Source organism: Heterodontus francisci, chromosome 24, assembly GCF_036365525.1.
Source record: "Heterodontus francisci isolate sHetFra1 chromosome 24, sHetFra1.hap1, whole genome shotgun sequence".
Lineage (NCBI taxonomy): Eukaryota > Metazoa > Chordata > Chondrichthyes > Heterodontiformes > Heterodontidae > Heterodontus > Heterodontus francisci.
Genome location: NC_090394.1, coordinates 14,678,185 through 14,706,113, shown reverse-complemented (window position 1 = coordinate 14,706,113; position 27,929 = coordinate 14,678,185). Strand labels below are relative to the sequence as shown.

Sequence of the window (27,929 nt, the reverse complement as noted above, 5' to 3'; positions counted from 1 at the left end):
TCATGCCATGCTGTTGGTCAAGTTGCTGCGCATATCTGAGACCCGTTCTTCAGTGCATTTCACCATGCATTTTGCATGCTAATTGTTTCGCATGTAACAAATCACATCTGCACACTTACACCAGTGTTCCAATATCATACCACACATTTTTGACTCTCATGTGATCTTAACACAAGTTCAAAAAAGGGGAGGGGGTGGTGTCTGTCTGAGATCTTTGCTTATCTCCCCCTGCATGTTCCTGATGTCTTGAGTAGTAGCTAGACAATCAGATGTGGTTCTCTTTTTTTTTTAAAAAATCATAGGCAAGGATATAAATATCTCCAAGAGAAAGCTATCAAATTTCCAGTCTTATCTACACTTTCCTGACTTTCATTGGAAAGTTCTGGCCTACTTGGAAATTCAACACTCTATTAACTTAACAATGTGAATTCTAATTTCACCATTATTTGTCCCCAAAATTCCTTTATTAGCTCTTGCATCAGTCAGATCTAACTTCCAATTCCCATTAATTATAATTTTATTTCATTCACGAGCCCTAGAGAAGCTTTACAGTCACATTCATAATAAAATGAAACAAAAATCAAAACAAAAATCAAACATTTCCATTTGATTCCAGGTATTATCATGTTTTGTTTGTTTGTTCTTTATCTGAGATGACATTTTAATTTCTTAAAAGTAACTTGCTACATTTCACTGGACTTGTTGCATCTCACAATTATCCCAAACTCAAATACAGTGTTCCTGGAGTGACAGGTTTTGTTAATGTTCCATTGATTTCTCCCCAAAAGAAGCTTATTTCTCTATATTCATTGAAACCACCTAGACTGTTTTTTTTTAAGTTTCCCTAAATTTGATTATCTGCTTAAACTTCAAAGGAAAACTTTTCCATCAGGGAAGACAGCATTTTGGATTAAAATCCAATTGTTTACAAACTTTTAACACCTTTTGTAAAAAGTTTCTAACCCAAGGATTTTTTTGATGATTCCAAAGCCCAATTCACAACAATCATTTAAAATTCAAAATTGCCAATGTTATATGAGCGAGCCTTATATCTGAAATTAAAGACTCCCTCATACCATGACATGATAACTTGGAAGTTCATCGTGACCACTAACGAAATTCCAGTTTTCTCAGCTAAACAGGTCAGTTAACCTTAATAATTTAAACTTATAGTTGTTTGGTAGTACAGAACTTGAGTAATGCTGAAAATAGAGACATTTTGTCAAAGCTTTTCGTCTTGCACTCATCAGGACAATACGCAAGAATACCAATGTAAGGAAAGCAACAAATTTATACTGTATGAGAAGAAAGTGCTGATTGATTGGCAGGTGGACTCTGATTAGTAGAGGCTTTGTCATGGAGAATGCACCAGTTTATGGTGACTGACAGTTAACTGCCAAGCTTTGTTTGAAATTTAAACTAGGCAGCTTGACTCTGATTGGTCAAGGCATTGCCCTGAGGAATGAACCAGCGAATGCCTGTCACTTATTATGTTTTGCTGAAACAGGCGTAATGTGTGCACATGTTCTTTCTGTCTGCAAAGAACAGGGCCCTGTGTATTAATATATGTAGCTTCCAATACACACAAATGCGCCACATTGTGAGCCCGACTGACAATCTTAAATTGGTTGTCCGCGTAATCCTTAGCACACTGAGGATTATTTAGCAAATGTTGTCCAATCACAGAATCACATCTAATGTTGGAAACTGTGTTTTGAGTTCGGCAATCACGGGCTGGTTGGGTACGGCCTGTAACTTACCCATTGCGAACAGCGAAGGGACATGTTGTTTGATACGATCCACCAGTCTTTGGGATGTATGGCCTATATACCTAGCATCACACTGGAATTGAAATTCATGTATCAGTGTGGCACATATTCATGTACTGGAAGCTACATATATTAATACACAGGGCCCTGTTCTTTGCAGACAGAAAAAACATGTGCACACATTGACTCAAGGTTCCCACAGAAATATACACATGCAAAAATAGAAGTAACAGACTCATACTTTCAACATTAAAGCCAGACTACAAAGGGTTAACGACTGTTAGCTCTACAGAACACAAGCTACACAGTTAAGGAGATTAATTCATGGAAGCTTCCAACATCCATACTGACATGAACAAAAGACACACTAACTTGCTTTTATTTACTTAAAATTTCACTAAAATGTTCTTGTTTATGTTGTTCCTCTTCCTCAACCTGATACCTCTCAATTTCCCACTCTTCTAAAGTTTGCAACCTGTTCTTCACCTTTGGGAACATTCGCTAAGCATTCCCACCGTGACCAGTCCGTCAGTCGGGGTGCCTAAACACAATTCACGAGACTCTTCACCTCAGAGGAGTACCCACTAAGCCACCTCGCCCCCCACAGCCTGTCCATCAGCTGTCGGCAATACTAGATGCAATGTCATCTCCTCACCCTTTTTCCTCATTCAGTCACTCTGGCTCTGTTCAAATTCTCGTGATCGCTGAGGGGAGAGCCTTTAGCATGCCAAATTCTCTCAAAAAATCATCACTTACAGCAGAGATGTTTATTCAACAACTTTATGCGGAATTAATACTCATATGCCCATATTTGGTTATCTTACGATTGCTTATACACTTCCTTTCTAACACTTCACAATACCAGCTCTTCTTTGCAATTTCGCCCTCCCCAATGCTTCCATTGCACAAGCACGTTTTTATCAACAGATAAACAGACCCAGGCCTCATGATGGAAAGGTTCAGTGAGAAAAATAACTTCAGCTGTGTGAACCTTAGTAACCCCATTAACCCTTCATATTCCACATGACCCACAATCTCTACCACCTAGAACAAGGACAGCAGACACATTGGAACGCCACCGCCTCCAACTCACACAACATCTGGACTTGAAAATATATATCTGCTCCTTCATTGTTGCTGGATCAAAATCCTAAAACTCCCTCCCTAACAACACTGTGGTGTACCTATACTCTACAGACTATAACAGTTCAAGAAGACAGCTCATCACCATCTTCGCAAGGGTAACTAGGGATGGGCAATAAATGCTAGCCTTGGCAACTGCACAAATATCTTATGAATAAAAGTTCTATCTATCTGTATTGAAGTTCATTTGCCATGCCCATTCTTCAAGTTTATTAATGTCTTCCTGCAAATTTTGAAATTGTACTTCTGATTGGAGTCCAAATTGTTCATGCCTCAGCTCCATATCCCTTGATACCCTTATCTAACAAAAATGTATCGATTTGTCTTGAAAGCTCCACAGTCACAGCCTTTTGGGAGAGAATTCCAGATTTCTACTAACCTTTGTGTGAAAAAGCACTCCTGGATTTCCCTCCTAAATATTACTCTGGTTTAAATATATGTCTCCTCATTCTTGACTTCCCCATCAGTGGAAATATCTACCCTATCAGTTCATTAAAACATTTTAAACACCTTAGCAGATCGCCTCTGTACTGTATAAATAAATGAATCCTGTCATGACCAGCATGCTGTACTTTACAGCACTATTAAGTAAAGCAGCTTATTGTCACTTCTCTGCTTCAGTTTTCTTGACTTAACATTCTGGAGGTCTGGTATATCTAATCTTAGTTTATTCAAATATCCTATCAGCATGTTTTTTTTACAAGGAAGATATAAATTATGATATTCATACATTTCCTTTCATTATACTTGAGTTTTACAACTTAACCATATCTGTTGTCTTTAGTGGCCTTCCTCTCCACAGGATTGTGTCTGTCATTTGGAAATCTCGTTAGCAAGGATTAAAGATTCAAATGCTGGGCAGCGACTACTTTGGTCCGTCATGGAATTAATTTATATTTCAAGCTCTGTGATATTAATATTCTAAAAACTGGCAATTATAACTTAAGAGATGCTCAATGAATGTCCCTCTTAGCAGTGAGACTGCATTACGCTGCCATATCAATTTGCCCCCACCAGTAATTCATTTGTACTGCCTGGCTACAAATGTGAATCTTTGTTCTCAGTGGGAAATTTAAAATTACTAAGAGCCTAAGCGGGAGTATTAACATTCTCAAAACATTTAAATAAACATGTGTTAAGTGTACAAAGTGCCCAAGGAGTACAACAGATTTTAGACTTGGCTTGGAGTTGTACATGAGCATTCTAAGTGACATCATAGGAACAGATTGTTTGTTAAACAGTTGAAGCAGTGAGGTGTTGCTGTAATGTTCATTGAGCTCAGCCCCAGAGAGTGAGACAAGACTTGCCTCCCGATGTCCCGGAATCAGGGAACCCGAGCCCAGAATTACACTGTGTGGCTGAAAAGTGTAAAACATCTCAATGGTATAAAAGTGCAACCTTAATATTTATGAATATCCTTGTAATATTTATTACTGCAGATCTGGAAGTTTTAACCTTAATATGAACAAATGGTAAATATACAGTTTCCAGAAATTACCAAAATCGTTCTAGCAACTGAATGGAGGGGAAAAAAACCTTTTACTCACTGCTGCAAAAATATCTGATGAAATGTGTGGAAAATCATAAAAATATAAATTCTTCAATAATTTTTTTTCAAAAAAAATTGCAGATTTGTTTCTATTCTTGATAGGTAACTGATGCTTCTGATTAATGTGCAGTCTGGCAAGATACAATCAATTGTTTGTGTAATGTTGTGTCATTTTGGGTCTGTTGTTACTTGCATACATATGTATAGATTAGGTTTTCATTGTTGTTCAGTGTCAGCAAATTCTTTTCTTTTGGGCCTCCTTATCTTGAGAGACAATGGATACGCGCCTAGAGGTGGTCAGTGGTTTGTGAAGCAGCGCCTGGAGTGGCTATAAAGGCCAATTCTGGAGTGACAGGCTCTTCCACAGGTGCTGCAGATAAAATTGGTTGTCGGGGCTGTTGCACAGTTGGCTCTCCCCTTGCGCCTCTGTTTTTTTTTCCTGCCAACTACTAAGTCTCTTCGATTCGCCACATTTTAGCCCTGTCTTTATGGCTGCCCGCCAGCAAATAGGACAGTGAAAACGGCAATGATGTCGGTAGAATGGACAGGTTGGGCGTAGAACACCATATAAGTTTCTTCCATCCGTGAAAAGACCTCATAACATCAGCGTGGCAGTTTTAATTACATCAATCATACAGACAATCGCCTGAGCGGATAAGCTGATTATGAATTGCTTGTTCACTGGAATCAGTTCTTGTTTGTATGACAAAGTGTGCCTCAGTGAGCAGACAGACAGTGCCGAGAGCTGCGAGAGAACAGGCGCTGCTCACAATCAGTCCCTCACCTTGCAGCCTAACGGGACACTCTGTCTCTTTGCTGATCTGAAGATGGAGATGACAACAAGCAGCGCTTCACCTTTCCTGAAGCCCTTTGCCCTGAGATACTTGGCGGCTTCCAGCCCGCGAAGCCGCAGGCGCCACACTCTCCCCGCCAGCGAGTTCCGCAACCTGAGCCTGACGGATGCGATCAGTGTGTTCGAGATCGAGCGGGAAGGTAGGCGCTGACTCGCTGTCTGTCTGCTCCCAGCCTCTCCTCCTCCTCTGGCTGCTAACTTTGCTGCTCTTAATCTCCTCCCTTAATATTCATCCCAATTCTCCATGTTATTCTCTTAAAAAAAAAAGGATCTTCTTTCGCTAATTCTCCAAAATAATCGATTGAATTGTGTTAGTTTGTGCTTTAGACTATTTATGGAATTAGTTTTTAAAAAAGCTTTAGTGTCCTCGTACTGGATATGTAGATTCCGTTCATTTAAAATGGGTGAAAATTTCTTCCATTTTTGTATTTGTGCTTTTTGTATATAAAATTATGTCTAATTCCGATATTCAAAACACATCGACCTTATTGACTTAAGGAACGGATAAATGAGTTTGTATAAGTAAAATGTTGCAATTTGTGAAGCTGTTGACTTTCGTATAATTCAACCCATATACACATTTCGGGACTATGGAGATACTGGCTTCAGTAAGTCAAATAATACCAATGAAAGTTTACAGTATAATACTAGTCAGCTGGATACAACATGTAAGAGTACAGGATATTAAAATCAAAACTCAGTTTTCTTCCTTGTTTTCTTACAATTAGCCTTTATTTCTGTCTCTGGAGAGTGCCCTTTACACATGGATGAAGTGAGACATTTTCTTGAACTGTGTCCTGAGTTATCCCTTGGCTGGTTTGAAGAGGGGAGGCTCGTAGCCTTTGTTATTGGCTCTGGCTGGGACAAGGACAAACTATCACAGGTCAGATACATTACCTTCCTTACTTAGCCCAGCAATGCTGAAAGGAGTGTTTGTTGGCCTGCTCTGCTTAGTAATATTGCTTTATCTTTTTATCATAACAAAAAGAAAATGCTGAAAACCCTCAACATGTCAGGTAGCATCGGTGGAACTGAAATTAATGTTTCAGGTTTGTCTTTCTCAAAACCATAAGATATTACAGATGGAGAACATTTAAAAATGAACAGAAATAAAGGAAATACACAAAAATACTTGAATTGGGAACCAGTGGTGGTTAAATGACAAATGTGGCATTAGCATGAATCGAAGGCGTGATAAGAAATATCAAATAAATAAGATACATACGAGACAGAATGTGAGAGAAGCTGAAGACTGTGATGAGGCAATACGCACGGAAGCAGAAGAAATGGACAAAATGGATCAGGTTTCAGTGGCTCAGGAGCCTGGGAGAGGAATTAAAAAACAGTTTGGTACCAAGGCTGGAGTCCCCCAGAGAAACCCCAGCCCAAGCACCAACCCACTCCCCCATCAAACATATTAATCTGTTCTTTCCACAGCTGCTGTCCGACTTGCTGAGGATTTCCTGCATTTGTTGCAGATGTCCAGCATGAGTGTTTTGGTTAGATTCATATTCCTTTTAGGTGATAACGTGTTTTCGAGTCAATTTTTAAAAATTTTGCAGAGTTTTTATTTTCATTGAAAATGTTAGTTTTATATACATGGCAGAGGTGTACTTTTGTTGTTGCTTTGCACATTTTTGAATTTAAAAGCATGCTATTTTGCATTATGTTCAGTTAACATATCAGCGCCTACTGTTATCATATTAAAAGTTTGACTCATCTCTCCCTCTTCAGTTTCCTAATGACTCTTCCTTCATATATTTGGTCCTTATAAAACTGTAACTCTAAAATCATCTTTGTAGCCCTTCTCTAACCCTTTAAGTATGAAAACAAAATTGTATTTTAAGTGCTGTCTCGTTAATACAGTGCAATATTACTAATATAGTATAGTTAATCTTTTATCCCTGGATCAATACTCCATGTTTCTGGCATTGTAAATGTCATCTCATATTGTAGATAACTTTATAAAAAGCAGTAATATTATTTGCCTCCTTCATCTCCAAGGCATGATAATGCATTCTTGCAATCAAAGTTAAACCTTTTTGCACCTACGCTCAAGTCCATTACATTTATCCAGATCTGGTATTTCTGTAACTTTTCTACCCCCTATAATTTTGGCATTAACAGACTTTCAAAAATTCTACTTTTATTGCGAAATGGAGGAGGTCAGGAGCTAATTTCTAGCTGTTCAGTGATGAAATACAGAACCTGCTGTAGAGACAAATCATCATTTCAGCCAAATACTACATAAATATGGTAAAATATGGTAAATATTTATTCCAATTTGAACTATTTACTTTTGCTAATGCAAAACAGGTGTAACAAAATAAGAACCATATTTAAACTATCTTTTCCCATTTGTTGCAAAAAAGTGATACTACTAAACAACCAGAAAATAGGAACTCACCTCATTATAAATATAATAAATTGAATCTGAATTTAAAATCAATATAATCTCTGATCATGCTCAAGATCCACTCAGAAGACAATGAGTGTCGAATTTACAGGATTAGTTGAGAATAAAATTAAGAGCACATTTGAGATATAAGATCACAAGTAAAGATAAATTTAACTGAAAGGAAACAATATACATAGAAGCAAGAGCTTAATTTCAAATCAAACATTTTACCCTGTACCTTGGAGGCCATGGATGCTAATCTAAAATAGAAAAAACACATAGAAGGTATTAATGTGTAATGAAATACGATGAAAAACACTGGCTCAGTTGACATTCTGTGATTGTGTGAACCGCAGAGGAAAGAACAAAATAGCTGCGGAGACACAAAGAGGATTAAGTAGTACTTTAAGTCGTTCAAGTGGTTCCATATGAAAATATCTGCACTTCTGTATTAAAAAAGAATATGACTGGTGGCACATTAAACTATGGTTAAACAACTTAAATTTGTCATGTACAAAATATGTCAGAGTTACCTGAGCAATCAGCATCTTGAAACTAAGAAGCCAATGTTTTGTTTTTTGTCTTTGTATCTCTGATGTTAACAGTATGGTGAGCTTTGTCGTAGTGCCCAGGCCAAGGCTACACTCGTCACTGACCCCTCAGGCCTACCATAGTCACCATGTGCTGGTTTTCTAAAAGCAACCCGGGCTGATTTGTCTAATTTTATTTCTCACCCTCCTCCCAGGGAAGTATCTTAACCTCCACTTACCACCCTTCCATTGCTGGCCTGACCAAAATCAGGAACTCCAACATCAGTGGATTTGCAGGGTGTGAGGAATGTGCCCTTTTATCCAATGGACCACCAGTCAGCTATCTGGTCCAGAAATTAAAACTACATAGTCAAGATAAAGTCAAGATTTGATATTAATTCAGATTGTAATACATTCATTTTTAAAATCATTATTCCCACAGCAATAATTCTCAGAGGTACATCAGCTGCAAAACACTCATCATTGCATCATTATGCAAGCCACATAGAGTCATACAGCATAGAAACAGGCCCTTCAGCCCACCGCATCCATGCCGACCATAATGCCTATCTATACTAATCCCACCTGCCTGCATTAATTCCATAGCCCTCTATGCCTTGCTCATTCAAGTACCTGTCCAGATGCCTCTTAAATGTCACTACTGTTCCTGCCTCCACCACCTCCTCAGGCAGCTCATTCCAGATACCCACTATTCTTTGTGTGAAAAATTTGCCCCTTTGATCCCCTTTAAACCTCCTCCCTCTCACGTTAAATATATGCCCTCTAGTTTTAGTCACCCCTACCATGGGAAACAGACTCTGGCTATCTACCCTATCTATGCCTCTCATAATTTTATATACATCTATCATGTCCCCTCTCAGCCTCCTTCGCTCCAGGGAAAACAGACCCAGCCTTTCCAATCACTCTTTATAACTCAAGCCCTCCAAACCAGGCAACATCCTTGTGAATCTTTCTTGCATCCTCTCTAGCTTAATCACATCTTTCCTGTAGTGCGGCGACCAGAACTGCACACAGTACTCCAAATGCAGCCTAACCTACGTCATGTACAACTGTAACATGACGTCCCAACTCTTGTACTCAATGCCTCGGCCGATGAAGGCAAGCTTGCCATACGCCTTCTTCACCACCCTGTCTACCTGTGTTGCCACTTTCAGGGAACTATGTACTTGCACCCCAAGGTCTCTCTGCTCAAGAACACTCCCCAGGGCCCTGCCATTCACTGTATATGTCCTGCCTTGGTTTAACTTCACACTTGTCTGCATTAAATTCCATTTGCCAATCCCTTGCCCACTTTCCCAGTTGATCGATATCCTGTTGTAACCTTGGACAACCTTCCTCACTGTCCAAAATACCACCAGTTTTGGTGTCATCTGCAAACTTACTAATCATGCCCCTTACATTCACATCCAAGTCATTAATATATATGACAAACAACAAAGGGCCCAGCACTGATCCCTGCAGCACACCACTGGTCACCGGCCTCCAATCTGAAAAGCAACCCTCCACTACCACCCTTTGCCTTCCATCACCAAGCCAGTTTTGTATCCAATTTGCTAGCTCACCCTGGATCCCATGTGTTCGAACCTTCTGGACCAGCCTACCATGTGGGACCTTGTCAAAGGCCTTGCTAAAGTCCATGTCGACAACGTCCATCGCCCTGCCCTCGTCAATCCTCTTGGTCACCTCTTTGAAAAACTCAATCAAATTCGTGAGACATGAGTTCCCACGCACAAAGCCATGTTGACTATTCCTAATCAGACCATATGTTTGAAACTACTTCAGATTTTCTGAGAATGTTCAGATGCTTGCTAGACGATCTAAGGTACAAAACTCAAAATTCTTGAAGTTTGTAATTATAAAAATCGATAAGTTAATGTTTCAATTGTATGCAGGATGCTATGACCATTCACGTTCCAGGAGGTTCCACTGTCCACATCCATGTCCTGGCTGTTCACCACAGGTGCCGTCAGCAGGGGAAAGGTTCAATCATTTTATGGCGATACCTGCAATACCTCCGATGTCTCCCCACAGTCAAACGAGCGGTTCTAATGTGTGAAGATTTCTTGATCACTTTCTACCAGAAAGCGGGCTTTAAAGAGGTTGGACCTTCAGATATCGCAGTGGGTCCCCTCACATTTACAGAAATGGAATACACACTTGGAGGAGGAGCTTACCTGCGGAGAAACAGTGGCTGCTAAGTTATGGTGTTACGTTTAGTGACATAGATGTGTTATCTTTCAAACATGGCGATTTAATTTCCTCTCATCATTAATGGACTGGTGTTCATGTTAAATTGCTGCCTGTGATGTTCCAACAGTCAGTGTCCTGTTTGTTTTAAATAGATTGAAAATGTTGTTAAAGTATAGTCATGAATGTAGTCTCGGTGTTTCAATCAATGAACTAAAATTAGTGCTGAAAAATTATGGTCCGAACTCTCAATTTTGGCAAGTACATAAAGCAGATTGCCTGCCCATTACACACCGCATTCAACTCCTTTCATTCAGATCTTGTGGTTCCATAAAGATACAGCTGTCCTGATGAATTATTCTAACCATTGGCTGTTGTAAACTTTAAAAATGAAATGTTTACTTTAAAACTTTAATCACGTATCCTTGAGTAAATATTTTAAATATCTTTCTAGTGCATTAAACTGATCAACACTCTGGACATTTATAGATTAAATTGTATTGATCTAACTGCATATGCTGTATAGTATCACAACCAGTTGCAGATTTTGAAAGAAATCCAAAAGGGCGTCAGCAATGATTGGTACCATACTCAGTATTAGATCACGCCCCCTCATCCAATATTTATACTAAAATATGTTCCATCAATTCAATAATCTCTCTTTATTTGCCCATGTTTTTCCTAAAGTCCTGTCTCTGCTGTTTGTAAATTATTTTTTTAAGTTAATGATTAAATGTTGCCAAAAGCGTAATTTTAATCTAATCTGTTCAGCAGCAAACCTATGCGAGGGATCAGCTGCCTACTTACAGCCCACCCAATTCCAAATAACTGAATACTCTGAATCTAATATTAATATAATCAAGTATTGTCTTTTGATGCTTAAATTATGTTTAATTTATTTTCCTAGCTTCAGTTGAGGTAATTTGCATATTGCCAAAATCTAAAGACAATGTTATGTGTGTGTGTTTTCTATATATATATATATATATAGGTACTATCCTTTGTCTGTAATTTACTATACATTATAAAGATAGTTATCCAGTATAACCTTTGTACTTGAATCATTTTTAATTAAACATATAATACCACCAAACACAGGCCAGACAGTGTTAACCACCAGTAATCTCTCCTGTCTTTCCTTTCATGGCATTATTAGAAATAGGAGCAAGAGCAGACCGTTTAGCCGTTCGAGCCCACTCCGCCATTCAATGAGATCATGGCTGATCTTGTACTTCAACACCATTCTCCCCCACTATCCCCATATCCCTTGATGTTTTTAATATGTAGAAATCTATCCATCTCAGTCTTAAACATAATCAACGACTGAGCATCCACAGCCCTCTGAGTTAGAGAACTCTACAGATTCACCACCCTCTGAGTGAAGAAATTCCTCCTCATCAGTCCTAAATAGCCTTCCCCTTATTCTGAGACTGTGTCCCCTGGTCCTGGACTCTCCAGCCAGGGGAAACATCCTGTATCTACCCCGTTGAGCCCTGTAAAAATTTTGTATGTTTGAATGAGATCACTTCTCATTCTTCTAAACCCCAGAGAATAAAGGCCCAGTCTATTTAACCTTTCCTCATAGGACAATCCCTCCATCCCAGGAATTAGTTTGGTGAACTGTCATTGTACTCCCTCTATGGCAAGTATATCTTTTCTTAGGTAAGGAGACCAAAACTGCACACAATACACTAGGCAAAACTCTAACCTTACTCTCAGCAAGGTTCTCTATAACTGCAGTAAGACATCTTTACTCCTATACTCAAATCCTCTTGTAATGAAGGCCAACATACCATTTACCTTCGTAATTGCTTGCTGTACCTGCATGTTAGCTTTCAGTGACTCATGAACAAGGACACTCAAGTCCCTTTGAAGTTCAACAGTTTCCAGCCTCTCACCATTTAAGAAATATTCTATTTCTGTTTTTCCTACCAAAGTGGATAACCTTACAATTCTCCACATTGTATTCCATCTGCCAAATTTTTGCCCACTTGCTTAGCCTCTCCAAATCCCCTTGAAACGTCTTTGCATCCTCCTCACAACTCCCATCTCCACCTAGTTTTGTGTCATCTACAAACTTGGAAATATTACATTTAATCTCCACATCCAAGTCATTGATATAGATTGGAAATAGCTGGAACCCAGGCACTGAACCTTGTGGTACCCCACTAGTCACAGCCTACCAACCTGAAAATGACCCATTTATTCCTACTCTGTTTTCTGTCCATTAAATAGTTCTCAATCCACGTCAGTACATTCCCCCAAATCTCATGTGTTCTTATATGCCTCTTCCTTTGATCTAATACAATCCTTGATTTCTTTTGTTAGCTACGGTTGGAACACTTTCCTTGCTGGGTTTGTGTGCATTAAAGGAATGTATTTTTGTTGTAAGCTATGTATTAGTTCTTTAAGTGTTAGCCATTGTCTGTCTACCATCATGCATTTTAACAATTTCCCAATCCACCATAGCCAATTTGCCCCCATCCATTCATAGTTTCCTTGCTTAGATTTAAGACCCTAGTTTCTGATAGAATTTTACATTAAGTTTGTAAGTTATGTTCAATCATATTATGGTCACTCTTTCCTAAAGGCTCCTTTACAAGAATAATTAGCCCTTTTTCATTGAACAATACTATATCTAAAATAGCCCATTCCCTAGTTGTTACCACAACGTACTGTTCTAGAAAACCATCTCGCATGCATTCCAAGAATTCGTCCTCCACAACATTAAGCTTAACCCGTCTATATGTAGATTGAAATCCCCCATGATTACTGTATTACCCTTGTTACACGCACCTCTAATTTCTTGATTTATGCTATGATTTACACTACCACTGTGGTTTGGTGGCCTATGAACAACTCCCACCAATGTTTTCTGCTCCTTGCTGTTTCTTAGTTCCACCCAAACTGATTCTACATCTTGATCTTTGGAACTAAGATCATCTTTCACTACAGTACTAATGCCCTCTTTAATTAAGAGAGCTACCCAGCACCTCTTCCCAGCTTCCTGAATGTCACATACCCTTGGATATTCAGGCCTCAGCTTTGGTTTCCTTGTAGCCACATCTCTGTAATTACCATCACATCATGCATACGAATTTCTATTTGATGGCACACTCTTAAGTTTGCAATCACCGTCCCTTCCTGCCATACTCTGATTATCATGACCTTTATTACTACCTTGATCTATTGTCTTGTCACTTCCCTTTTAACTTACTCAATCTTCCCCTACATAATCCCTTCCCCCCACCCCGTTTAGTTTAAAGCCCTCTCTACTTCCCTCGTTATTCGACTCACTAGAACACTGGTCCCAGTTCTGGTGAAGTCCATCCCAACAGTACAGCCCCCACTTGGTGAAGTCCATCCCAACAGTACAGCCCCCACTTCCCAAGTACTGGTGCCAGAAACCAGTTCTATGACACCAGTCTTTGAGCCACGCATTCATCTCTCTAATCTCATTTTCCCTATGCCAATTTGCATGTGGCTCAGGTAATAATCCAGAGATTATTACCTTTGAGATTCTGCTTGTTAATTTAGTGCCTAGCTCCTCGTCTTAGCTATGTCATTGGTACCTACATGGACTACAATGACTGGATCCTCCCCCTTCCACTGTAAGTTTCTGACCAGCCCTGAGAAAATGTCCCAAATCCTGTCAGCAACACAGCCTTGCGAATTCTCACTCTCTGCTGCAGAGAGGAGTGTCTATCCCCCTGCCTATACTGTCCCCTACTACCACTACATTCCTTTTAACTTCCCTCACTTGAATAGCTTCCTGTACCATGGTGCCAAGGTCAGTTTGCTCATCCACACTACAGCCCTCACACTCTTGTGGCTCAATTGCAAGGACTGAGGCTCCTCCACTCCCACCTTCTCGATCCCCTTAGCTGGATGACTTGCAGTCACACCCTTCAACTAACAGTGCTTAGTTGCAATTTTAAATTTAGATTAAAAAATTAAAAACAATCGGCCAATTGAATAAACAGGTCTTATATATAACAAACTATATCTGTGTCCTTCAATAGTATATGAAAGGTTGTAAAATATATTTGCTTTTTCTTTGCTCAGGCATGATTCAGTACCTAATATAGATTACTTCAAAAACAGTTTATTTCAGTCCAAACTTCTATTTGCTTCCTTATCCCATTTTATGACTTCTTTACGAGAGGTCTTTCCTCATTCATCAATTCAATACTTGTGTCGAAAATTATTGATCGATAAATGATCAACTCAACAGATGACTCCTCCAGAATAAAACAAAATCTCACAAACATGCTGGTTGCTCAATTGAAGTTAATGATTTCTGTTTTAAAACTGTTAGAATACCAGCATACTGACCATAAGACCATTCAGCTTCCGATCTGTCAATCTGCATCTTTAATAGCACTGGAGTTAGGAGTTACCTAATTTGGAATATATTTCCAGATGGTTCCAACGATTGCAGGGCAAGTTTCTAGCAGGCTCTCTCATTTGTCCATCCAAACTTTGGCAGAAACCCTGGAAATGACATGCATATAATTCAGCTCCCACCCCGATTTCAAACTTAAACGTAAATGTGTTTGAACATAATCCACACTAAATATTTGGATGGATTACATTTGGATGCTTGTAGCTTCTATAGGTGGTATCAAGTGTCAGGCAAACCCCCACCTGCCAAGACTGAGGCACACACGATTTTGCCACATGAACATTAAAACTTAAAATTGCAAGCCCCTGGCTGGAAGGACATTTACATAGTACCAGAGAGTGTTGAAACAAAGGAACCAGTCCCTGCCCCAACACACAGAAGAGACCTGGTCAAACCAGTCGGTCACCTGACCACCTGCTGGCGAACTAGGAGTTTTAAACTGGAAAAACAGGATTTGAACTCCGAACGGCGTGCGCTCCTGGAACTGAAGCAAGAATTACCTCCTCTCCTGTCTGCCCCATCTTGCTCTCACCAGCTTCGGAAACCACTGAAGACACGCAAACTCAAAGAGATAAAAATCTCCTACGTGAACAAGGTTTAAGAAGAATACTGGGCCCCAATGAAACGCAAGAACATATCTTCAATCAAGGATTACAACAAGCTCAAAGCACAGTAACAAGATATTGCCTTAAACCGTTCCACTTTATCTTTTCTGTCCCTATCTGTATGTATATATCGCATGTGCATGCTAGCGTGGGCACGTCGTATATTCATAGGTCTGAACCGTATTAGGGTTTAAGTAACTTTAATAAATTTCACTTTTCTTTTTTAAACCAAATAAAGCCTGTTTGTGCTCATTTCTTTGCCTTATAATTGGAAAGCTGTGAACAAGAATTCACAAAAGGGGAGCTCAAAACACGGTGTGTTTAAAATTAAACCCTGTTACAACGAGACCAGGTAAAGACAGCAAAAGACCCGTAGACACATTTCTAACCTGGTCGTAACACAAGTCAAAACTATTCAAAGTTAAATATGGCTTATACCTTTTTAAAATGCAAGATGCAAATTATAAATTAGTAACACACTTCAAGTATGATTTCCTGCTCCCTAAAAGTAACTTTGGAATTTTAAGCACTACATAGGAGGACAAGTAAATCTAGGTTTTCATCACACACTTGTTGATAATTGTTCAGAATGGCAACAGGAGTTATACCATTTTCACATCAAAATGCAACAAAAAACACCACGCAAAAGTGGTCATTTAACTGCAGCTACAGTCAACTGTGGGAATTCAAAATTGAATCTTTAAAACATCCAACTCAAACAGTAAATGATATTCTGTTATAAAATATCATTAACTTCTTGCTGTTGACACAAGGCTATCTAAAATTAAGGCTTATATACACTTTTGTAAAGGCTAGAAAAAGCTCTTAAGAGTCAAAGTGTCAAAAGGTTAGCATAAAACTCAGCGCAATGATAGAGGAAGGAAAATTTATCTGGCAAAAAGGGAAGTCTTGCTCATATGTTGCAGTCGGAGAAACCTCAACAGTAATCTATTTGCTGAATGTGAATCAAGGATTTCTACAGTCGTCAGGACAGGAAAGAGAATGGATTAAAATTTCAACTTCCCTCTGGTTAGTTCATATTCCCATGTCTCCATCAACTACTTAGTCAGTGCTTTTATCATACATTTTCAGACTAAATGATTAGTATGAATCTATTCAGTTTTTCACCAAATGAGGTAACTGATCTACACAAAGTGATCACCTAGTTAATTCTGCTGTTGCTTTTCTGATATAGACTTCGTGCAGACTGGTTCAGATCCAGAGAAACCGGTAACGCAATTTACACAGTACTTAAGCAATGTAAGGGGAACAAAGCAGTCAGTTCCACACATATGCAACGTGTATTGTACAAACAAAATTATATCTGAAATGTTGCTGCTTATGTAGATATTAAGGTCATGTTCTTTGAAGGTCTGATAATATATATATTTGGATTTCTGAACACTGCAAGCACTGTCCCCATTAGTATCATATGGTTTAAGTGTGAGTCCTAGTTATTTTCCAGAACACTGTAAAATGGTTAAAGCAGCACAATACTAAAATTTGACATTGATGGGAATTTTCATCATTGTGGAATCCTCTCTATATGCCTGCTCAATACATCAGTTCTTTCAACATGGTGCATCATAAATAATGGAAATGAAACCAAAATAAAGAACAAGACCCGAGCTTTCCATGGAAAGGTATTCACACTATGAATGTAAATGAATTGATATATAAAGCACTGGACACATTTCTCTCTCCATTAAAAACACCAACTTTGAGTCCTAAGTTTAGTGGACATTCACACTCATGTTTGGCAAAATATGAGTTTGCTAAGCTGGGCCATTTGATATAAAAATAAAATGGGATTCTTTCCACATCACTTACCAAGACAACAATCACCAATCTGGTTCTATAGTTAATACTGAGAAAGACTACGACAAAATACAAGATGTAAAGAAACTTGCAGAATGGACATGTAAATAGCAACTGAATATTCAATATAGATAAGTGCACTAACTCTTGGACGATGAGAGTCTAAATGGGGTAGAGGAGCAAAGGGATCAGGGTGTATAGACAAACAAATCATTAAAATTAGCAACGCAGGTTAACAAAGCTGTAAACAAAGCACTGGGGTTCATTTGTAGAGGAACAGAATTCAAAAGCGGAGAAGTTATGTTAAACTTGTATAGAGCCCTGGATAGACCATAGTTGGAGTACTATGCACAATTCTGGTCTCCATATTACAAAAAGGATAAAGAGCCACTGGAAAACATAGGAGCAGGAATAGGCCATTCAGCCCATCGAGCCTGGCCCACCATTCAATATGATCATGGCTGATCTTCCACCTCATTGCCTTTATCTCACACTATCCTCATATCACCTGATGCAAAAAAAGATCTGCAAGAATGATACCAAAACTGAAGCTGTAACTATCAGGAAAGACTGAACAAGCTGGGGCTCTTTTCTCTATAAAAGAGAAGACTGAGAGGTGACCTGATGGTGATCTTTAAAATTATGAAGGCGTTCCACAGAAAAGACAGACGCTTCCACTCATGAGGGAGACCACATAGAGCCCATAGATATAAGACAGTCATTAATAAATCCAATAAGAAATTCAGAAGAAATGTATTTATTCGAGATAGATGCAAATGTGGAACTTGCCAACACACGGAATAGCATCAATTCATTTAAAGGGGAAGCTAGGTAAGTACATGAGAGAGAAAAGAAGTATATATTGATCGGGTTAGATGAAGTAGGATGAGAGGTGGTTCATGTGGAGCATAAACTCTGGCAGAGACAAGGTTGGCTGAGTGAGCTGCTTCTGTGTAATATTCAATGTAATATTTATGGTGTGGTTTTTTTCAACTGTACAGGACAAGAAAAGATTAGGAGGACGACAAGGGTCTGTCTGCATGTAAAAAAAAAATGTAAATTCTCACACAGCACTGCATAAAACATGAGAGTGTGTGTGATTACATGATGAAATTTACATAGGCAATTTCCATTCTAAATGTGGATTTGGTACTATATAATGGAAAGCCCACGGATGCAAGGTTTACAATATGGACAGATTGTCTGACAGCTTGACTTCAGAACACATAACCGGTCATATTGAAAATCAGATCAAAATGAAGCTGAGTCAAATTAGATCCTAATGAGTTAAAATTTATAAATAGGTACAGGGTATCAGAAAAACCTAGAATAACTGTAAAACCTGGTGTCTGTCACTTCTTTGGACATGCATTATAGCTGACCTTATCTTATATGTTACAATGCAATACCTGGACAGCAGTTTTAAAATCTCAACAGAGATGGTCATGTGTGCCTTATTATCCTTAACCTGTAGAGCATAAAGTATATAAATAAAAAGAACAGGAAATATAAGGATCCAATGATTTGTGTATTTCACTGATACAAGCACTGAACACCTAATCCAGATTGACTATTTACCTATTAGCCTTATTTGACTGACTTTTTTCAATGCACAGTGTAGAACCTTGCATGAGGAGCTCAGGTTTCTCAGCGTATTATCTAGAAGTAATAAATCTTTAATAATGTATTAACAGCTCAGTATAATTTATAGAGTTACAATAATACCTACAGTTAAAGACTTTTTCTTTTCAACAGGAAAGCTGCATGTGCCGGACAATAAATATTTGATTGACACACGCACAATGTTTTCTATGGGAGAGAAAGCCAGGCTTATATCGGAGATAGAACCCTGCCATTTTGTATCTGTAAATCATATTCTTGGCATAATGTAAACTCACAATGTGGAGTCTTTGTTCCCTAGATTGTACAGTTAAGCAAATGCCTTCAATAAATTCCCTCACTTAAGATTTGCAGAATGTAAACTCATTGATTGCATGAGAAACATTGCACAACAAAAATCCTAACACTATTAAGCAGAGGTTTAGAGAATGGTTTGTAACAATAACCCACCAAAGAATACAGCCAATGAATTTTTATTGTTGTCAGAAACAATGTTAGTGTTTATAAATTGCCAACTTCAATCACAGATCCAGTTTCTATTGCTTGCAGAAAATGTATTCCCTTAAAATACATCATGCAATGAATTGGAAAATAACAAAACAATAGTTCGGCTTTGGGTAGGTTATTAACTTGTAGTTTCATTATTCTGATACTGGGCATGAATGTTAATTGGATCCAAATCCACTGAGGTTTGCAATTCTATGCCCATTATATACCCACCTTAACCCAGTAGTACAATGATACAGTAAAAAAAAATTCCAAAGTTAAATCATCTGCAGAGTGTACACGTGGGGTGACAAGACTTAGAGTTTCCTGAAATTTCAATTATAAATGTAAATTTAAGTGTGTTTAAAGGCAATCTTCTATCCATTGGGTCTTATCAGTTGTGATTATACAATTTCAAACACCAGCCGAGGGGGAAGGATAATGACATCAAAAATTTAAACTCGAAACACAGAAAGGCATCTGTCATGTATTCTGCAAACCTGCGATCCAGTCAAACGGTAGCTAAAACACTACCTGGAATTCATCACCACTTTAGCAGTAGTAAACAATACAAGTTTTGATTTAGTGCTAAAACTAGTGTAATACAAAATTGGCAGCACAAAATGTTGGTTCAAAAGTAATGGGGAAGGCACGTAGGTCAAATTTAGAGATGGTGTCCCACAGTCCAGAGATGTACTTGAGCATCACGTGCTAAATGTAATTTTTGAATTTAAAAAAAAGTCATCAGGCGAAGATCTGAATGATTACTTGAATATCACCATCAACATTTTGGTAGAGTAAATTCTTCTTAGTATCCCCATGATGTAAATACTGCTGACAACCAAATCTGCAACATTGTTTGATGTGTCTTTCAGTCTGCATTTAATGTAGATGTGCATTGAGGTCATATTTTTCACAGAATTTATCCGTGAAGGGAATACAAGTCAGATATTCACACCATTCACAAGTTATCGGGTAGACGTAGAACAAAACCACCAGTCCTGCAAAAAGTCCTACAAAGGTGACAAGGAAGATCATGATCTGACATCGCTTGCGGTACAAGTCAAATCTCCCGAAGCTGATATATGGGAGGAATGCAAACGATAGGAAAAATCCACTGATGAAGCCGGAAATATGGGCAAAATTGTCAATCCACGGGAGGAGACCAAAGGCAAATAGGAAGAAGACAAGAGCCACCAGTTTGACAAAAGCCCTCCAAGGCCTGGCTAGAATCTGCCAACTCTGGAACAGCTCCACAAAAAGACAGGCAAGGATGCCAAACTGAGATCCTGCGGGTCCAACCTTAAAGACATCAAAACAAAACATAATTAATTTACTATTTCACAGATATGCATCTTTTGAACTCAGTAACACAATCGCTTGAAGCACTATTTTGGATACCATTCTATTTTCACTTAGCTGCCAATGTACTGTTTATTTTCCACTGCTTCACACCTTTCAAATTAAGACAAAAATTTTTGAGATAATACAATTTAACAAATTAAATAAAGTATTTTGCACCCTGTTCTGTTACCGACCAATTTCAATGAATAAACAAGCTACAATTAATTTCTATAAATGAGTGAGTCTGGTGAGTCTAGAACCAGGGAACAGTCTCAGAATAAGGGGCAGACCATTTAAGACAGAGGAGGAATTTCTTTACTCAGGAGTGGTGAATCTGTGGAATTCTCTACCCCAGAGGGCTGTGGAAGCTCAATCATTGAGCATGTTCAAGACAAAAGTTGATAGATTTCTGAATACGAACGACATCTGCTGCACTGAAAACTAATTACAACACAGCCGATCTTTGTAAACAGCGTCTGAACTATTTGCTGTCCACCATCTACTTTTGTATTGGTTTTCAATTCTCAACTCCTTTTGCAGTCCTGCAGAGTCTGCTCTATCAAAACAAGTTTAGTTTAGAGATACAGCACTGAAACAGGCCCTTCGGCCCACCGAGTCTGTGCTGACCATCAACCACCCATTTATACTAATCCTACACTAATTCCATATTCCTACCACATCCCCACCTGTCCCTATATTTCCCTACCACCTACCTAAACTAGGGGCAATTTATAATGGCCAACTTACCTATCAACCTGCAAGTCCTTTGGCTGTGGGAGGATACCGTAGCACCCGGAGGAAACCCACGCAGACACAGGGAGAACTTGCAAACTCCACACAGGCAGTACCCAGAATTGAACCCGGGTCGCTGCAGCTGTGAGGCTGCGGTGCTAACCACTGCACCGCCCTAAAGTATTCTGGATTTTTGACGAGGACCTGCTTTTCTGATGAAGACTACACACCTGACAAATCATAACATGTCTTTTCTGTTGCTGACTAACCTGCTGTGCTCATCTGACGTTGGGGCTGAGGTACATTGTTGATCAGGTGGTGTGAGCTTTGTGTTGAATCTAACTGTGCTATACCTGACCAGGGACTACTCGATACTGACGCTGGATGACTGAAAGGAAAAATGTTCCATCCCCAACACAGACATCTCTCACCTTAATGAGCACAAAAGAATAAAGACAGTAAGAAAAACATGCTGGGACTAATATATACCTCATCAAATAGAGATTGCATAGGAAATAACATAGGCTACATGTGCTCTAACTGTGAGTGAGTGGACAAAGAATAACTCCCTCCATACATTTAGGTTCTAGGATGTTCAGCATGGCCTGTCCAAACCAACAGTCTAAAATGAAGGGACTCCATTTCTATTTGGTATTGCTTCCAATCTGTTATGTACTGCTTTGCTTTGCAGACAGAGTAGTAGTGTAAAGATGTTGAATTTAATGAACACTTAGAGGAACGATGCGCCCATCCTGCATACCCCTTGTGTGTGATTAACTGAACTTGCACCATGCAGACAGGAAGTGTTATTAAGTTGGGCTGTGGAATTAAAGTTACAGATGGTAACACGACAACAGCTACAGTCTGAAGTTGCAGTAATAACATGTGCTAGGGTCAATGAGACGCCCCCGGCTGTGCGAGGGCCAATCAGACGCCCCCGGCTGTGCTACTGTCAAGCATGTGAGGTTTAGAAAGTGTTGCTCGTCAGGGGCTTAGCATGTAGTCTCAGTCACAGTTTAACAGGGTGAGAGGAAACTCTTGGCAGTATGCATTATTTATCTACTTTAAGAACACTAATCTGTCTCACCTTGGAAGATTTTCTAATGATATTAACCTTTTTTCCTCATTTGCAGCCATGTTCTTTAGCTATTTGAATTTACTGTGCTGACCGCTCTTGCCAAGCAGCCTGTGTGTTTCCCTGTGTAGAGATGCCCTGGGGTTTCATAAAAGGCAATCCTCTCTTGCTGCATTTCATACAGAGGTATCTCCATAGTAGCATTTGAAAATGACGGCCACACCATACCCAGCCAGCCTGCGCCAGCATGCCTAATTTGGCCTGGCAGCTCTCAGCGCATATCTAATGAGATTGGTGCAGTGCAGTGTCAGCGAGTGATAGACTCACTGTGTATTAATCTTGGAGCTTCTGCTTCAGGACTGGAAAATCTTTCCTAAAGAACTTTGATACCAAAACTTAAAACAATACCTCCTACTGTACCAATGGGAATTTTTATTTTACACTCCTGCTTTCCTCAGGCTGGCTGAGTGAATTTGACAATTTAGTGACAAGTTAGGGACCATAGACTCATGTTCATTAGAAATTTAGACTGTCCAAAGTTATTTTATTGTAGTACCCTTACAACTAGCAAGGGCAGGAAATTTCTATCCCATTAATGTGGGCTAGATTGGTTCAGCTTTAAAGGATAAACCTTTAATCTACTGTGCCACTCAGTCCTCAGGAAGATGGTTGTTTACCCATTTAGAAAGTGTCATTCCAAATCATAAATGTCACAGAAATAATGGCTCATTATGCTGTTGCATATTAAAGACAAAACATCTTAAATAACCCCATCATTACTAGCGATGACTGTGACAAATATGGAAATTTACTAGCCAAACAAATCTTTTGTTTCACGTTCTTTGACTAATGCCAGACTCATTCAGTAAACCCTGAGTGACTCGAGGGTAACTACATCACAGAGAGCGGCCAATCCATTTCAGGCTGCTCTTCTAACCTCAACAACCTTCGATAATTTATGCAAGAGAGGCACAATCGAACAGTCATTATGAAAATATTCTAACTGACTAAATTAGAAAGTGGCATTTGTAAAATTGCAGGGTTAAAAAGAAATTACTCAAACTGCCTGCACTTTACAAAAATGCAGTGCATTTGTGATTTTATCCCATTAGAACCTGCAATTAGCTCCTGCTTATGAAAACAGAAATGAGGCATTTTCCTAATCATAAAGCAGCACTACTCTGAAACTTGTAAGAAAGTTTATTATGAAATTATGTTATACATTTTTTGGTCTTCTGTTATATATTTTCAATGAAAAGTACTGATTAGAATTAGACAAAAGTAAGCAACTATAGGACATTTAAGTCAAACACTTGATTTTTCAATGGAGTTTATATTTTTGAAGAGTTTAATGGCTACAGTGTTAAAAACATTTAGTGAGATTCACAAGACAATGAAACTGCTGCTTGGAAGAGGACATAGCTGTACTTTGGTAATCCACGAACGACTGTATATCTCTTCTCTGATGCTAGCAATTTAGTCTTCCTTTGCAACTTAAGGAATTGAATCTATTTTCCTGGTGGCTGTGTTGAGCATGTATTTGATCCCTGCACACTGAGTGGCTGAGAGTTCAAGCCCAGACTTTAAAAAAAGAGTGGTTTCCTTTTATTAAAAAGATCAAAATCCAAAATTATACTTATGTAAATGTCTTACTAAAGCTGAGATGTTTAAATGCTGTTCAGGTCCTACAGCTGTTTTCTGTAAATTCTGTCTCACGGTTCGGGACTCACTTCTCACCTATTCCATTTCAGCGAGCATGATAAAACTGCATTGCAAATTGTGATGCATTTCTGACAATTTACCTACCTCAGCTCGGTATGGTAAGAATATGGCACTGGCTAGGTTTCCGGTGATTCCACTAAGGATGTATATGATGGAAATCCGAAGCCACCCTGCTAGCTTTTCAAGGTCCCTAAGGATTGTCATTTGGAAGCAGATGGACACAATACAGTGGAGAATTCTGTAGGATAGTAATATCATAAAAATAACATTGTGATCACAAAATAAGACTCAAATTTACAGGGGCTCAATCCTTACCACTGAAAACCACGAAATTATTTGATTATGTTTAATGTAAAACAATATAGCTGATTACTAATGTTATACTATGTTAAAGGTGCTATTAAATACAAGTTGTTTAAAATCTTGCTTATGACACACACTTCCTGTTCACAGATGTTACCTCCTATTACAGATTTTTTTTTTTACATTATTTAAAAAAACATTGTTCCTGGGATGTGGGTGACACTGGCAAGGCCACATTTTTTGCTATTTGCCCTGTCTGTCTTCAGAAGGTGATGGTGGGACTTTCTTCTTTAGCCACTGCAGTCTTTGTAAGGATGGTGCTCCTGCAATCATGTGACGTAGAGAATTTCAGGATTCTGATCTAATGGGAATGGAGGAATGGCGATGCATGACCAAGTCAGCATGGTGTGACTTGGAGGTGATAGTGTCCCCACAATATTATTACTCTTGCTCTTCTCAGTGGTTACAAGGAAGACAGTGAATAAAAACAAGAAATGCTGGAAATACTCAGCAGGTCTGGCAACATCTGTGGAGAGAGAAGCAGAGTTAACGTTTCAGGTCACTGACTTTGTCTTGTTCCAGATGGTCATTATCTGGTGGTTATGTAGCTTGAATGTTACCTGCCACTTGTCAACCCAAGTCTGGATGATATTCAGGTCCTGTTGAAGGCTAGCATAGGCAATTTATCATTAGGAATTGGGAATAATGTGGAACTGCCACCAAATAGCCCGACTTCTGACTTTCAAAAGAAGGGGAAGTCATTAGTGCAACAGCTGAAGAGGTTGGGCCGATAATGCTTCCTCGAGGAACTCGAGCAGTAATGGCCTGGGATATGATGATAACCATAACCACCTTCCTTTCTTTGATGTCATGTACACCTCCAGCCATTAGAGAGCTTTTCCCCTGACCTCACCACTGACATCAGTTGTGCTGAGGCTTCCTGGTGTCACACTCGCTCCGCTGATGTCATGAGCATCTATTCTTACCTTTCCTCTATTATGGAGTTCTGCATGCAAACATCTTATAATAGAAAAACTGCATGTAAATATTTTCCATCAGTTTGTTAATAAAATCTATTTGGCTATTTTTATAAATGAACAAATTTCAAGAGCTTCATTTTGTGGGCATGAGTGAAAGAAACAACTTGGAACTGGACATCTCTGGTAGCTTCAGTCGGTGTTCAAATCATACATACTATAAAAAGTGCATTATTCTGAGAGAGACACACACAGAGTACATCTTTCACAATTCTTTAAGAGTTATGTAGAAAAAGAAAATGGCCTAGAAATTAGTTCACACCCGAATTTGGATGTGTACCTAGTGGCAGTAATGATGGCCTCGCCAAAACTGATGTGCAAGATGACCATGCAAAATTGTGTCATGAGGACATGACTGGCATGATGGAGCCATTAGTCACACTCCAAGAAGCAATGAATCAGTCACGAAGAACAGGAAAGTCAGCCAGATGAGGTGCTGGCACCAGGTATATGGCAAATCAGGAAGGAGGCACGCAGTAGCTGGCAACTGCCTCTGTTTCAATGCGGAGCCAAGAGAAGCACTCCTGCTCCTTCTGGCTCCACGTTCTGGTATGTACATTCTTCTTCCACTTAGATGGCAGACTGCAATGGTCCCTTTGAGGATTGCGGATTTGATTTCTTTACGTCTGGCAAAACTATATTTTGATATAATTTGATTACCTGTGTTTTGTTAATTGTTAGAAAATGTAAACATTCTAATTATTGACATTTATGAGAGAGAGAGAGAGAGAGAAACAGAATGAGACAGATTGATTTGCTCCGTCAGCTTTGATGCTGGTATAAAAAGTGCAGTAGTGGATTTCCCGCCTGCTATAACCTCCCAAACTTTCCAACCCATTGAAGTCAATTGAAGGGATCAGGTGGAGTGTATAATACAGTTGATTCACTGTTGCCCACTTTACATGTCTGCCACCTTTCCCTCATCCTAATTTTGAAAGCACATATAGTTTCTAAGTATCTTCTGTGCTTTAAATGCTATAAAGTGTAAATGTTCTAATTAATAACAAGTATGAGGCGGGGGTGGGGACGAGGGAAGGGTGGGTGGTAGAGAGAGAGAGAGAGTAGATGTTGGTGTGTAAAAGGGGCATTCATGAGTCAGCAGCCCATTTCACATTATTCCTAATTTTTATTTGCATGGACTTCAATACTGAAAGGTTAATAGTGAATCAGTAACAAGGAGGCATTAAAGTTATGTATTGTGTCATGTAAAACACCCAGACCTGCAGCAATATAACAGTCCAGATCAGAATTTAAAGATAATCTGAGTCATGCTGGTGTTAAAACGTGGTGTGACTTCTATCATTACATGTTTAATAACTATTAGAATGGTACTAAGGTATTTCCTAAATGAAACAAATTTCTCTAGTTGTGTTCTACTGTCTACTGAAGCTGGTTTCCTTTTTAATTTCCTTACATAACAGCTATTGATGTTAGGTCACTCATAGCTCTACAGAATCCATCTATAACATACTACATTTGCTATACATGTTGCGCACTCCTTACGTGGGCATGACAACTGTGACGCATCGTCAAGGCCTGCAGCTTCACATCTCCACCACGAGATGGCAATTTCAAAGGAGGCCCATTAATATTTTAAAAACAATGCTGAACTCAGAGTTAGTCTTAAATTTAAGAAATCAGCAAAAAGAGCTAAGTGTCCAAGCTTGGTAATATTTTGCATGGAGAAATTATTTACAGTCATGGATTATTACTGTGGTAACTTTTTAAAACGCTGGTTATTTAATTGGTGCAAAAATTGGATTAGAAGTGCATTATAAATCTCAATACAACAGGATGATGATGTAGACCAAGTGCTTCCTCGATGCACTGGTTTAATAAATGCTACAGTAAGTGCACTGTCAATTTATATAAAATATACATTGGCTATTATAACCTAACACTCAAACCTAATGTCTATTGCTTAGCATTAATTCAATGTTCCTATCTGAACTGTCCATATGGAGCTTAGAAAAGGGTTCCATGGTATTAATCCATACAGCTCTGTAATTACCACCGTCCAAAAATGTTTTCCATTCTCTTCTCAAAAAAAAATCCATTGCTCAACTAGTCCATCATTTGAACATACTCTTAACAGCTCTAAATATTACCGGAGAGCCAGGGTTTACTAAAATTTCAAACCTTTCTTTTTATAAGGAACTAAAACCAGGTTCAAACTTAGTTGCATTCATTTTGTTGAACTCAGACATGTCAGTTAAATATTAGAATGAGTGAGTACAGTACATTCCGATGTGCTTTGATTATAGAGAAATCCATTGGAGTGTTGATGGATTAAACATTGCTCTTCCATTTAACAAGCAGGTTTATCTTGCAA

General features: G+C 38.9%; 2 protein-coding genes across 6 annotated transcripts in view; one reads left to right on the top strand and one right to left on the bottom strand.

Annotated features, from left to right (window-relative positions):
* Positions 1-4,763: 4,763 nt before the first annotated feature.
* Positions 4,764-11,413, top strand: LOC137383637 (serotonin N-acetyltransferase-like). Its single transcript, XM_068056791.1, has 3 exons — positions 4,764-5,454; positions 6,043-6,197; positions 10,156-11,413. Exons 1-3 carry the CDS (start codon positions 5,127-5,129, stop codon positions 10,459-10,461), a joined length of 789 nt encoding a protein of 262 aa, XP_067912892.1. The 5' UTR covers positions 4,764-5,126; the 3' UTR covers positions 10,462-11,413.
* Positions 11,414-19,076: 7,663 nt separating this feature from the next.
* rhbdf1a (rhomboid 5 homolog 1a (Drosophila)) overlaps positions 19,077-27,929 on the bottom strand; it is a 474,090-nt gene continuing 465,237 nt past the window's right edge. For 2 of the 5 annotated variants that reach the window (XM_068055694.1, XM_068055693.1), the window contains exons 18-19: positions 24,342-24,495; positions 19,077-20,686 (exon numbers count right to left, since the gene is read on the bottom strand). In XM_068055694.1, the coding sequence (XP_067911795.1) occupies positions 20,267-20,686; positions 24,342-24,495 (574 nt within the window). In that variant the 3' untranslated portion in view covers positions 19,077-20,266. Of the gene's footprint in view, positions 20,687-21,729; positions 21,892-24,341; positions 24,496-27,929 lie in introns of all 5 variants that reach the window. The other 3 variants (XR_010977354.1, XM_068055692.1, XM_068055695.1) reach the window with 3 other exon arrangements.

Excerpts from the sequence above, each read along its gene's own strand:
- LOC137383637 (XM_068056791.1), top strand. The coding sequence starts at position 5,127 with ATGAATTGCTTGTTCACTGGAATCAGTTCTTGTTTGTATGACAAAGTG. Across the intron at positions 5,455-6,042 it reads GTTCGAGATCGAGCGGGAAG|CCTTTATTTCTGTCTCTGGA; the intron begins GTAGGCGCTGAC and ends TCTTACAATTAG. Across the intron at positions 6,198-10,155 it reads ACAAGGACAAACTATCACAG|GATGCTATGACCATTCACGT; the intron begins GTCAGATACATT and ends AATTGTATGCAG.